The sequence below is a fragment of the Gopherus evgoodei genome, chromosome 18 (genome assembly GCF_007399415.2).
Source record: "Gopherus evgoodei ecotype Sinaloan lineage chromosome 18, rGopEvg1_v1.p, whole genome shotgun sequence".
NCBI classification, from domain to species: domain Eukaryota; kingdom Metazoa; phylum Chordata; order Testudines; family Testudinidae; genus Gopherus; species Gopherus evgoodei.
Genome location: NC_044339.1, coordinates 13172756 through 13187590, shown reverse-complemented (window position 1 = coordinate 13187590; position 14835 = coordinate 13172756). Strand labels below are relative to the sequence as shown.

Below are 14835 nucleotides of genomic sequence, written 5' to 3'. Positions count from 1 at the left end.
TTATAATCATTTTAGAGTTGCAAGTAATATTGGGATCACTGAATAGATGTGATCAATGGTTAAGAGGTCATACAATGTTCTATTGTAAATTGTCCCATTCACAAGCAGGACACTATGTTTATGACACTATCTTGATAAGGTGCTAAGCCCCCCTCAATTCCCACAGACATCATGGAGGAGCGGGCACTCAGCACCTTGCAGGACTGTTTTTGTGCACACATGTATGGTGGGAAATCACCCTGTCCTCATTCAAAAACAGATACTGAGTCTCTCTGTGCTTATCCAACTAGGAATGACTTTCCTTGTGCACTTTCTATGCCGTAATTAAATTGCCACCTCAATATTTCTTTTTTACAAATGCTTGGTGATTTATCATGTGCTAGAGGATTTGTTTTATTTAAAACACCTGCCATGCCACATACATAGTGACACAAAATACGAGCACTCATTTTAAGGCTCTGATGCGAAGCACAAAAGCAAGTAAATTAAGAACTTTGGTGATCATTTCACCTTTCATACCTTCCACTGCACTACGCATTGTAATATACATAGGGCCAGAAACTATTCTGAGCCCCCAACACTAACCAGACTCAGAGTGAGTTAAGAAGGAAGCCAAAGACAAAAGGAGTTTCTTTACTTTTGTCTCGTAACTCAGACTTTGAATGTTATTTTAAACGTAGGTGGTTTTGATTTTCCTTTTAAGAAGAATCTTCTGGAAAAGGGCATAAGTTATTAAACAACATCTCAGAGAATTTTATTTGGAAGTAATATCTTGGCATTCATTTGAATTCTATATGTTTACAAACAAAACTATTTCAATTCCTCTCTTATGAGCCATTCTATTAGCACTACCAGATTCAGGATGGAGCTTTCAGACCAGGGTTACTATATCAATGGAACTATTCTGATGCAAATACCAGCTTGCACGGGTCACTCCAGCTGTGAGAGAACATACTCTGAGTCCTTTTTATTTTACTGCAAGTTTGCACCGTCACGCTGAACAAAACTGCATTAGCCAGAATTTGGCTTCACAGCTCCTTCAAAAATCCCAGCCATAGCTCTTTACAACTTTGTACCCGTTGAAGACATGCATCTGACGAAGTGGGTATTCACCCACGAAAGCTCATGCTCCAAAACGTCTGTTAGTCTATAAGGTGCCACAGGATTCTTTGCTGCTTTTACCCGTTGAATAGTTATCTTAATTGGATAAAGATAAATGATGATGATGTACGGTACTCTGCAGCAAAACACCTGCACCTCTGAAGTACTCTGCTAGCACATGTATCCATGTCACATGAAATTCAATGGTTTGGGTGCCTACTTTCATTAGGCTCCTCCTCAAATCCCATCCTATATATCTGAATAACTTCATGATCACTGCGCTGCAGTTAAAATAAGCAATTTCCTGGATAGGTTTCTCTTTCTCTCCACACACACATGTACCTTCACCTGGTTTCTATGCTATGGATGTCCACACAATTCCCTAGGGAACACTGCAAAAGCCTTCCACTGTGACAAAGCCTTTCCAGCATAACAAGGAGGACATACACAACACTAACATCCCCTTCTACCTGATCCCTTCTTCATCCCCAATCCTCAAATGCTAAAACACTAAACTACCCCAAGCAGAATTTTTATACCCCAAACAGTGAGAAGTGGCAAAAACTCCACGAAGTCCAACAGAAACTCTGATACTGCTAATCTATTTTACTTGACAAGTTCTCAAATACTATTACAATGGGTGGCATTATAAAACCCTAAGATAGATAATAAAGGTACAGTACCTTCATGAAAATTAAACAGTGATTGCAACTTGCATGGCATGGAATCTAAATGGTTGTGCGTGTGTTAAACTGGGGATTTCAAATGTATTTTTAAAGAGCTAAAAGACCCAGCTCACATATTTACATATTCCACTGCTTATCTTTGTTTAGGGGATGCATCTTGACCATGTAAGACACGGGGCAGGGGGAACGGACCGCGGGAGACGGACACAACTAATCAAATATATTCAAGGCCACTCCCATATTCTGAAGCCACACCTACTTTAATGCTGCAGGGAAAATAACTATATTTAAATGAAGAAATATATGCAATGAATACACATTTGCCAGTCATGCTCAGTAAGAAAAAGTATAATTTAGCAAAGTTTTTACAACTTGACTTAAACTGGATTAAAAAGGAAACCTCGCAGAACTTCTAAAACTATCTTCCTCTCAATCCTACTCACTTTTCTTCAAAAATCTCTATGGGCTTGTCTTTGCTTTTCACATCAAATTCAAACTCTTGCCCTCCACACAGAAGAATGTACAACTCCACTCCTACCTAACTCTCTGCTTTTCCTCTTACACACCAATATTTGTGCTACAACCACATCTTCCTTCTTTCTGTATTCTTTTCACACTCTTCCCTTTATACTTGTAACCCCTTCCATCTCCTTGTTGGTGAAGAACCACCTTTTCCTCATTCAAATCCCTTTTTAAAAATCCTTCAATGTTAATCAGGTCTGGGTATTCCCTCCACCAATATAACACTAAATTTCTGGCAATGAGATGCACAGAAGTGAATATACTATTCTAGATGCAGTTATACCACCAGAAGGATGAGAGTATCTATAACCTCCTTGCCTGCGACATACCGCACCACTTCAATGTATTCTTTCAGAGTTTCGCCAAAGTAGTTAGATTGCACCAGTCTGATGTGACTTACTCTAGCTACTCAAGTGAAATGGACAACTGCACTTCAATCAGGAAAATGTAACAGCACATTGAAAAGTACAGAAAGCAAATTCAGTTGGGATTTTTGCAGACTATTTGAATCCCAATTTATCTGCAGTAAACATTCCTTACTGGCCGATAAAATGCTGCATTTTCTATTGAGCTGTAGCTCGAGATACTACAACATCATTTTCCAAAACCAGAAGCAAATGAAGTATAAAAGAAGAGAACAAAAAGACAAACACATCTCTGTTCATACTGTATAGAATGATGCCATAGAAAAATATCAGATTATCTATAATGAGATGGAATGAAAGTCACATCACTAAATATCTAGACAGATACAAGGATGCAAGACAAACTTATAGACTCATAGAAATGTGGAAGGGAACTCGAGAAGTCATTAAGTCCAGACCCTTGCACTGAGGAAGGACCAAGTAAACCTAGACCACCCCTGACAGATGTTTAACCTGTTCGTAAAAACTTTCCATGGTGGGGATTCCACAACCTCTACTGGAACCTTGTTCTAGAGCTAACTGCCCTTAGTTAGAACATTTTCATAAATATCTAACCTAAATGTCCCTTGCTGTAGATTAAGCTGATTAATTCTTGTCCTACCTTCAGGGGACATGGAGAACAATCAATCAATCAATCAATCAATCGTCGTCTTTAGAACGGCTCTTAACATATTTGAAGATTTATCAGGTCCCCCCCTCAGTCTTCTTTTCTCAGGACTAAACTTGCCCAGGTTGGTTGGTTGTTTAAAGCTTTCTGCATAGGTCCAGTTTTCTAAAACTTATCATTTTTGTTGCTCTCTTCTAGACTATCTTTCTTAAACTGTGGTGTCCAGCACTGGTTACAGTACTCCAGCTGAAGCCTCACCAGTGCCAAACAGAGTGGGACAACTACCTCTCATGTCTTGCATGTAAGACTCCTGTTAAAACATCCTAAAATGATATTAGTCTTCTAGTAACAGCATCACACTGACTCATGTTTAATCTGTGATCCACTGTAACCCTCAGAACCTTTTCAGCAATACTTACATCTAGCCAGTTAGTCCCCATGTTGTAGTTAGAACATAAGAACAGTCAGATCAAAGGTCCATTTAGCCCAGTAGCCTATCTTCCAACAGTGGCCAATGCCAAGTGCCCCAGAAGGAATGAACAGAACAGGTAATCATCAAGTGATCCATCCTGTCGCCCATTCCTAGCTTCTGCATTTGATTGTGCATTTGATTTTTTTCCAACATACGTGGCACTTGTCTTTATTGAATTTCATCTTGGTGATTTCAGGCCAATTCTCCACTTTGTCTCACCCTACTACGGACTGATGATGCTTCAGCTGCAGTAGTGTGTCCAATTCTGGGCATCACGCTTTAGAAAAAATGGACAAACTGGAGAGAGTGCAGGGCACAGCAACAAAAATGACAAAGTGTTTAGAAAAGTTGACCTATGAGGAAAGGTTAAAAAACTGGGCGCATTTTCAGTCTTGAGAAAAGAAAATGAGGGCGGGGGATCGGGTAAAAGTCTTCAAATATGTTAAGGGCCGTGATAAAGAGGATGATGATGGATTGTCTCCATGTCCACTGAAGGCAGAACAAGAATTAATCAGTTTAATCTTCAGCAAGGGAGATTTAGGTTAGATATTAATGAAAATGTTCTGACTCTAAGGGTAGTTAAGCTCTAGAACAGGGTTCCTATGGAGGCTGTGGAATTTCCACCATGGAAGGTTTTTAAGAACCGGTCAGCCAACCCCTGTCAGGGATGGTTTAGATCAGGAGTCAGCAACCTATGGTACACGAGCTGATTATCAGTGGCACTCTGCTGCTCGCCTGGGCTTCTGTCCGCCAGCCCCGCTCAGCCTGGCCTGCCTGGATGGACGGAACCCCAGGCCGGCAGCAGGCTGAGCGAGGTTGGGGACCCCAGCTGGCAGGACTGGTGGACAGAACCCCAAAGAAGCAGCGGGCTAAGCGGCTCAGCCTGCTGCCAGCCTGGGGTCCCGGCCACTGGCCCTGCTCAGCCCGGGGTTCCATCTGCCGGCCCCGTAAATGTAAAATGTATTACTGGCACGCGAAACCTTAAATTACAGTGAATAAATGAAGACTTGGCATATCACTTCTGAAAGGTTGCCAACCCCTGGTTTAGATGTACTTGGTCCTGTTTCAGCACAGAGGGTTGGACTAGATGACTTCTCAAGGTTTCTCCAACCCAACATTTTTATTATTCTAATACTCGTTTGCTTCTTAACATCACAAAGCAATTGTGGACGCACATAAAAACTAAGAGCTCTGCAAGCAAAGAGAAAATATGTTGGGTCTCTAAATACACCATGCTCCAATCTCTCCCTGTTTCTGTTTTAAAATTAATCTGTGCTTTGAAGACTTGATAATCATTCTGTTCCCTGATGCATAACAGTGCTGTGCAAAGTATCATTTCAAGACACGTGATTGTTATATCTGATTGTACAGAAATTAATCTTTTATATTTCTAGTTTCCAAGTAATGAAGGTTCAAGAGAGTCTGGACCTACGTATGGTTTGCAGATTCCTGCACTAGCTTTAAATAACGAGGGGAAAACAAGCTACAGTAAATGTACACAGTTTACTCCTGGAATTAAAAAGCAGATTCTGTATATTCGCTGCATAGGTGGAGGCCGCAGAGGGGAAGAAGTACTGTGAAGGACAAAGCGATTAATACAAGCAGAACTTGAAGTGATTCCACATTTTAACTGCATATTGTTGAGAATCAGCAAGTCAGAAAGTCTACTGTTAACACAAGGTTGCTTTTATACACACACATCTAGTTCAGTTCTAAAAGAAATGATGCATGTGTTTATCGCATTGAATTAACTCTACAAAACGCCTGTGCTCTCCACCTTCAAAGCAAGACAGAGACTGGCTCCCTCTTCTTTGGATTAGCCACTGACTAATTTAGCGTTGCAGAAAATAAGTGTCTGAAGGGTTGAGCAGGAAGCAGGTGTGCACCTGCCCACTGAACTTGGGCAAAGTCTGGAGCGGGCTGTTCCAGGATGTGGAATGTCTCGAGCTCATCTGCACAATACAATACAAAGGCAGACAGGTAGTAGGCTGAGGCCCTGCACATGTCCACTAGGACAACAGACTACATCATAAACACCGTGAGATGGTGCAGGGAATCAAGGTATATGGGAGAGACAAGTGGACATGCCTACCTAGAAAGTGCCCGTGACACAGTTCTCTCTCCCAGATGACAAATTCCTCTTCCCTCTCCTTCATAAATGCTCCATGCACTACACCTCATCCCACCCAATTAAATCCCCCTGCTGCCGAGCCCCTCTCCCATGCACACCTCAGCCACCGTTTTGAATATCAAAACAACGGTCATGTTCATTACAGACACAAGGTGAGTGACGCAGGATTTTTTATTTGACCAATTACTGTTGGTGAGACAAGTTTTCGAGCTTACACAGAGCTCTTTTACAGGGCAGATCTGAGGAAGAACTCTGTGTAACCTCGAAAGATTCTCTCTCTTACCAACAGAAGTTGGTCCAATAAAAGATAAATTACCTCATCCACCTTGTGTCTCTAATATCCTGTGACCAACATGACAACAATATTGCAGTCACCTTCATCGGCACTCACATAAGCCATGTGCTAGAACAACAGGACAACAAATAAAAAACGAAATTCATCCCATACAGTGGACCAGCAAAAGGCTTATGGACCCTTAAACTTTATTTAAACCCTCCCAACTGCATCCTAAAAAAGAATTTTTTTATAATTATTTGTATTGTGATAGCATCTGCACACCACCAAGCACTGATATAACTGTTTTCATCCATGTCTCTAAGTGCTTCAAAAACATGGTTAAGCATCATTATTCACTTTTTAGAGAGGAGAAATGGAGGCACGGGGAAGTAAAGTGACTTTCCCAAGGTCCCACAGTCATTGGCAGAACTGGGAACAAATCTGAGTCTTTAAAGTCCTGTTCCCTTCTAACTAAGGTGGTTAGACTGCATCTAAAGATCTGTATACAATAGAAATGTTGGAAAAAACCTGACATCGCTATTATCATCAATTAGGTGTTCAGCTGAGCTGATGTTAGCAGCATTAGGAACCTTTGTGTAGACAGGGCTTCTTCAACCGCCGATAGCATTTTTAGAACCATGTCCGTTAGATCTTAGCCAGCAGGCTTAGATGAAATGGGAACAAAGACAACGTTAGCAGCCAATATCCTGCCTATCCTAGAGCTCCTAATGCTGCTAACACCCGTTCATATGAATTGATGTTAATGGTGGGAAATGTTCAGTTTCCCTATTGTAAGCACGGCTTGAATGCTTGCATTCTAATGTATGCCAGAATTAGGATTGCATGTATTTAAGCAACACCACACACCCTAAAAACAAGATTGGGTATTTTAACAACCAGGAAGGAGAAGGGGCCTACACACAGTACTATTTATCTTTTTACCAATTTAAATGCACAAGTTCATGTGCCAAACGAACTCATTTCAAAACCTCAAGAGATGTGCGTACACTGTGTTCCACATTCTATTTTTAGAGTTATATTATTGGCTGGGATAAGAACTAATAGCTGAATTAAATGGAAGGTAACGTACTGGTGAGCAACCACTTACGCTAACGGAAGAAAAGTGGCATGGACAACATCATCCCTGGGCCTCACTGCTTGTTTTCAGAAGCTGAACTGAACTCTGGCTCATAAATTCCAAGAATGGCTGTTTAATGCAAGGTGGTGCAGTTAGCACTTTTGTAAAATGGTACATCAGTTCCAATTTGCTTTGCCTGTTTATGCTTCTCAATTGAAATTCCATAGCTTTTGTGAGGGTTTTAAATCTATTTTGTTGCATATAATGTAAAAAAACCACAAAGGTCTAATTCTATCACCCCACTGACCTGCATCCTGACAGCACATACAGGCTCAAATGGAGCGGAAAAAAATAAGCTATAAGATGGAAAGATGATGTCAGAAGTAAACAAAACGCACATGCTGTCAAAACCCAAGTCCCTGGGAGAGAGGCCCATTACAAAGACAGCAAGGTTTACTGGTGGCATTTTATTCAAACTCCCTTTCTAATCTAATGTTAACTCTTTCCTTCCACTCCCATCCTTATCTAATCTAAAAGTCTACAGTTTTATGCCTTCCATTACCTGGCACCTTAGCACCTAGGAGTGAGTTTAAATTAAGTCTGGTTATTTACAAAGAATCACGGTATTTTATGAAGGTCTTTTCATCTAACAACAAACATTCAAGGAAATGCTGGTGCAATATTTAAAATTCTAATCAATATAAACAAATACAAAGTATTTTTAATTGTCAAATAATTTACACAAATTTAATTAACAGAAAAAATCAGATGTCATCACCGTGACAATTTAATAATGCAAAGCATGGCCCTGATGCTGCAATTTGTAGAGTGCCAGAGATTTCAGTGGAACTCCATGCAGGTGCAGATGTTACACTGCAGAATTGGAATTCACAAGTAAATGAAAAACTGGCTCCATTCTACATGACCACTGAAAATCAGAATGTCTGATATAATTGTGTGGCAAGTTTTATTAAGTTTTGATTAACTTAACCGTTACCTGAGTTAACGTTAACTTAACAGGGTTAATAGCTATTAACCAAAACTCAAAATAAAAATGACATTTTGCAGCCCTCTGATTTCCTTTGCCTGCTGATGGTAAAAGGTAATTCTTTCAGTCCTACTTTATCTCAAACTGGGGTGCTGCTGTGAAGTAAAGTGTAATGATGTATCATTAAAATGGCAGAGCAGTTCCTTTCTCTGAATGAAGATACTAAACTATGACAAGTACTTCTAAAAATGGTTTTGAGCATAGGTTGTCGTTCTCTCTCTCTCTCTCTCTCACACACACACACACACACACACTCTTTATCTAGTACATACTTATTTAGCTGAGTGATTGTTAAAGTGCTTGGTATAACACAAACGTTCCTTTCCTAGTTGACTATGAGTTCAGTGACAGCTAGGAATATATTCCAGACCTACTTACTAACTTGCTTAACAGCTCAAAGCAAGGTAGAAAATGTCAGTACCAACATTCAAGACTAATATTTTATTCTGATAATAATAATCCTGTTGATGTGCAACACCAACTAGCAAGGAATGGTTTACTGATGTCTGCAGGACAAAATTTGTCCCAGTGCATGAAGGAACAAAGATTCCAAAAACACAAATCACCACTGGAACTAGCTGTTCATCAGTAAGATGCCCCTAATTTTTCCTCCACTAAACCCATGCTCAGCAGGTTTTTAAAAGAGAAAATAAAGGACTAAATTTGCTTTCCTTTAAATGTTGAGAACCCTTTGATAGGCAAGAGTGCTCATCAATTACACCTCTGCCATGACAGCTTTTTTACAGCACATCTTCACACTTTTAGAGTGCACGTCTGATGTATAAACCCTGGCAAAAGCTTTACTGCTTGCTGTACCTAAAATATAAATGAGAACGTGTTTCTTGTTATCTTGCTTCTGTTGGTTCTCCAAGAGCAATCAGAAAACAGCTGGATTCTCAATATGCTGAGTTGTCTCTCAAAGTCCTTGAAAAGCACAAAGAAACTTGTCTTCAGTAGTAAATGAGACAAACTCAGTAAGACAAAAGAGATGATGTATTAACTGTATACATGTATGTGTGGGAAGCATACTATCCAGAAAGCATCCAATGATAAAGAACAAAATCTATTTGCAGAAGTCAAACTCTGCAGCTCAGGTATGTTACTTTTGATTTACATTAAAATAACCAAAAGACATTCAACATCAATAATTATAATAAAACAGTCTTCCAAATCTCTGGATTGGTTAGGCAGACACATGGTCATGTAGGTAAGTAGCACTACCGTGTGGTGCAGATCTGCATCATGACCAGAACCTAATCAGATCACAAATACCCTGCTTTCTAGTTGCATCCAAACAGAACACTGTGCATCTTTTATCATTTGAATGTAAGTGTCTACACCAGAAAACCGTGTTAAGGTCAAGTTGGGTTTTTAATTAGCTAATCTTGATACACCCGTAACCTTTATCCTAGCATGGACATTCTGCAATGCCTTTACCTTGATGGAGAAGTACACCCTGACCTGGGCAATCAAGATAAAACATTGCAATGCATCCACACTAGGATATAAAAGTTGTGATTACAGCACAGTCAGTCAAAACACTCAGCCTATCTTCAACCCATTTTTCTAGTGTAGAAAAGCACTAAAAAGGCACTGAGCAAAAGTGACTATCCTCAGAAAAGCCAGCATTTAAAAAAAAAATCTGGCTGGATCCAACCAGACAAAACACATTTTGAAACAGGCTATTGTGAGTAATTAGCTGATGTATGTTTGTATAGTGCTTTGAAAAAGTAAAGTGCAATGCAGTGGTGTTATTAATTCATCCTCTCAGTGCCAGCAGTTTTCCAACAGCCATGAGAACATCACCAGCTGCTTGCTCTACACAAAAAGAGGGGTTTGAAACTGCTGTGATCTACTTAGAGTCACACAAGAGACATTTCTCAGGGAAAGCTAGCAATTTGCTATTAAATGCAAAATTTGAATATGAATAAAAATAGTTCACTACCTACACCCCCAAAAAAAATAATTATATTAATTGACAAGAAAAAGCGATAAGAGGTGAAAATTGAGAGAGATGTTTGATGTTTAAGTTAACAACATCACTTCAATGTCATCCGCCACGGTGTGCCCTGACAACACATTCCTTGCCGTATCACTGTGCTGAAATGAAATGCACAAGCTCTCTGAACTTTCACATACAGCGTATTAGAAGGTTTCTGCAAACATGATGGGATTTCCAATGCTCAATACTGCAGATTGGATACAATGCATATCTTAAGACCTAAAGCTGCAAACACTCCTTATGCATGTAGGAAATGCTAAACCAGTCTGATAACCTATTTCAGATGAGTGGCCAGTGCCAGAGGATGCTACAGGAAACACAACAGACAATTATTCAATAATCTGCTCACATGGGGAGTTTCTTTCCAACTGCAGGTACTTCGTTTCAGCTTATGCCTTGAAACACGAAGATTTATATTCTTATAAACTTTTAATCTAATATAACAATGGGTGTGTGTTTATTATCCACGTAAATGTCTATCCCTATTTAAATCCTACTTGCCTTCGATAAAATCGTGTGACAATGAGTTCCACAAGTTAATTATGTAGTATTAAAAAAGCATCCTTCCTCAGGGCATAATGGCTACTAGTCACTGTTGTGAGTTACTACTCCTGAAATTAAGGGCTTCTCTTCACTACTGGGGAGATCGAGGCTGCTGCAATTGATGCAGCAGGTGTCGACTCAGCAGGCCTAGTGAAGACCCACTAAATCGACGGCAGAGCATATCCCATTGATTCAGCCCAGTGAAGACACCGGGGTAAGTCGACCTAAGCTACATCGATTCCAGTTACATTATTCACGTAGCTGGAGTAGCATAACTTTGGTCAATTTATCCCAGAAGTGAAGACAAGCCCTAAGTGTTTACAGGACTAGACCCCTAGATTTTTCTCTCCCGAGGGCAGGGAAGGGCATATGCTTACTTGATGTCTGCAGAGCATAGTGTATGTTTACAGGACTATTTGAATGATGTTAAATGAAGTAGTAACTATGTTTTGGTTGTAATAACTGATGGAGGTATCAACTAAAATCAGTTTTAAGACATCCTGTATGGGTGATTGGAGATACACAGAAAAGGTTCAGGGAGCTGAACGTGTAAGATTGTTGAATGCAGCTTCTCCCCCGACGTACACCTGTTTCAAAACAGGCTAAATTCTGTTTTGTGCCTCTAATTTGTTCTGGAAAGTAGATCTGAGGTAGGGATTGTGCAGAAGAGCTCTATTCAGTCAATTATCTACATCCACAGTGATGACCCTGCTCCCATGCACTGCCACACTTGCAGGAGACCTTACAATTAACAATACACAATTGCAACGCTACTTATAGGAAAACTTGTAAGCGTTGTTGGGAATGTGCATTTTCCCAATGAGAGACTTGCAAATGCCTGTTAACGCTCACATTCTCTCAATTTTAACCAAAGTTCAAAGAATGTGCTTTAAGGTTCATTATTTCTCCAAAGGGATGTTATTAAAATGTCACCACACGCTGTGGAGCCTTGTAATCCACTGTTTCTTATTTTTACTTAACACATGGACCGTATAAACACCTTCCTCCAACCTTTTCTCTATACTTCTCTGAACACAAATATCACAGCCCTCCCCGTTCTCCTAGTCTCTCTTCCCCCAGCAATAACACAACCACAACCTTCAGCAGCACTTCCACTGCTGGTGTCAGAATTATTGATTATAAATTGCTTTTTGCCTTTTATATGCATCCCCATGTCTGCACAAACATGATTCACCCTTTTCCCTTCTCTGTGCACATCACACTTGAATCCCAAGCTTTAATTCTTTGCCTTCCTGTAGCAGCTGGCATATTCTTACAACACACCAATCTCTGGTAAAACTTTCCGTTAGCCAGAGTGATTCACTTACCTTGTCTCTGGATTGTAGCCCAATATGTAGAAAAATGAATCCATTCGGGCTTTAAACTCTCTAGCAGCAAATATGTCAGAGAAATGGGAGATATTACACTTCCCTCTGAAAGGAAGAAAACAAATGGTATTAGAATCCCATGCTGGACAACATTCATTTAGATAAGCATCACTCCACTTTGGAAATCAGTCAAGGGATGCATTGTGCTCTTGCAGGTGCCCAAACTTCATAATAATGCAAGATCCAACCCTACTATCAGTGACTTCCAGGCAAATTCTCCCATTAACTTAAATGAGAAACATTCATTAATCTTATTCAGTCAGGACCCTCTCCAGGGTAGTCACAAACGAACAGTATATACCTTTAAACAGAAAATCTACCCCAAACTGTAATGTTTAAAAGGTTGAACATCCCTGCTCCAGCCCCTGGCTTTAATCTCTCTTTTTTCTTTTTAATAACTAACTCTTTAAAGCTGATGTACAAAATTCTACTATTCATTAACTAAGACAAGTGATTTTTTTTTAAATGGGTTAGTAAAATGACCACCACCCTTAATCACCACCCTCATGAGACTGGTGAGTACCCTTGGTGTTTCATCTAACACATTTTCAAGACAACCTCATAAGTATGCTTTGACAATTTTCAGATCAAAAACTAATTGGCTAAGTATTTTTAGCAAGATTGCACTGTAAACAATATAAAACAATAGAAGTTACAACAACACAATTACTTTTTCATCAGGAATAACACCTAGCAAAGGTTTTGTTCCCTCTGCCCAGAGGGGCCTCTAGATTGGCCTCTAATATAGAATACGCCTAGTATAAATCCCTGCTTCCCATTACCTCCTTAAAGATAGAAAAGTTAAGAAATTTCTTTATAAATTTTGCTATACAAAGCAGTCTTCTTTTGTTATCATTAAGAAGAGCCACAAGGGGAATTATGCTGCAAAATGTTTCACTCTCTACTGTCTTGCTCATGGGTTTGTTAAACTGTTTAGTGCACAGAAGCTGCTTTAAAGATTCTGTAAACACTGCACAGCAATTTACAGCAGTGAAGTAAATCAGATAGCTCAGAAGAGGGCATCAGAGGAAAATGGCTAATCAACTAGAGAGACTTACACTTATCACAGGTATTTGTCAGTAGACGTTTGCAGTTGTATTTTACCTGCAAGTGGAGACTACCCAGACTAGTGAACCACAAGACTATCTTTCTTTTCAGCAGCGTGAATATCTTTAACATTAAAAGAACAGAAGCAAGCATTTCCTTCCATCTGTGAGTCACTGACCATTCATTCCTCTAGATGGACCACAATAACAACAACAACAACAATAGTACTCTGCATTTAATTTCATCCAAGGATCGCAAAGCTCTTCACAAACATTAACTAAGCCTCATAATGGCTCTGAGGTTGGCAAGCACTATTTTACCTACAGGATTCTGGGCTCTTTTGCCTATTTTGGGTCTCTGAAGAGACAGTAGCAATGTTTTACACTTGAAAGGCTGCAGTGGAAAACTTATCAGGACACTAATCGGTTTCCTTCTGCAACCCTTTCATGGGCAAAGCGCTTCTGAAAGTTCCATCAACCAAATGTGGCAAAGAATGGCTATTTTTTTCTGCATCAAGCTCTTTACCCACACAGGCTACTGCAAAGACAAAAAAGACTAGGGACCAGTCCTGCAATTCTACTCACATGAATATTCTCCAAGAAGTCAACAGGACTACTCATGTGAGGACGAGTTACATAATCAGACACCACGATTGCCTAATTCTCAGCTTCTGCAGCCAGAGGCAAAGCAAAAATTTATTTCTTGGTCAGATGTCGTCAGACTGCAATGCAATGTTAAAATCCTCTGCAGTTTAAATCAAACCTGTAGCCTTCTTGAACCATTGACAATCCTGTTCACTGCTCATTTTATCTTAATTTCTTGAACAGAGCGCTAGGGAATTAAAAATTGGTGGTATTTGTTTTCATCTTTCACCGGAAATTTTGATCAAATAATTTCAAGGCAGATCAAATTTTTCTAAACTTTCCTTTGAATAATGCCCCAAGACAATTCACCTGGTACAGTAAATAACTAAAATCAAGAATATGCATTTATCCAGACACACGAAGGCAATACAATATTTTGAGCATGGAATTTTACGCAGGTAATACTAAGGCCATGTCTACATCTAAAATTTTGCAGCGCTGGTTGTTACAGCTGTATTAGTACAGCTGTATAGGGCCAGCGCTGCAGAGTGGCCACACTTACAGCAACCAGCGCTGCAAGTGGTGTTAGATGTGGCCACACTGCAGCGCTGTTGGGCGGCTTCAAGGGGGGTTCCGGGACCGAGAGAGCAAACCGGGAAAGGAAACCAGCTTCGCCGCGGTTTGCTCTCTCGGTCCCGGAGCCAGCCAGCAAACCGCAGGGAAGGAGACCTGCTTGCTCGGGGTTCCGGGACCGAGAGAGCAAACCGGGAACGCCGCGGTTTGCTCTCTCGGTCCCGGAGCCAGCCAGCAAACCGCGGGGAAGGAGACCTGCTTGCTCGGGGTTCCGGGACCGAGAGAGCAAACCAGGAACGCCGCGGTTTGCTCTCTCGGTCCCGGAGCCAGCCAGCAAACCGCGGGGAAGGA

The 14835-nt window shown here is 40.4% G+C and overlaps 1 protein-coding gene across 6 annotated transcripts in view; it reads right to left on the bottom strand.

The window, feature by feature from the left end:
• Positions 1-14835, bottom strand: part of RERE (arginine-glutamic acid dipeptide repeats) — a 402767-nt gene that overhangs the window by 160800 nt on the left and 227132 nt on the right. For all 6 annotated transcript variants that reach the window (XM_030538001.1, XM_030538000.1, XM_030538003.1 and 3 more), the window contains one exon: positions 12221-12325. In XM_030538001.1, the coding sequence (XP_030393861.1) occupies positions 12221-12325 (105 nt within the window). The remainder of the gene's footprint in view (positions 1-12220; positions 12326-14835) is intronic.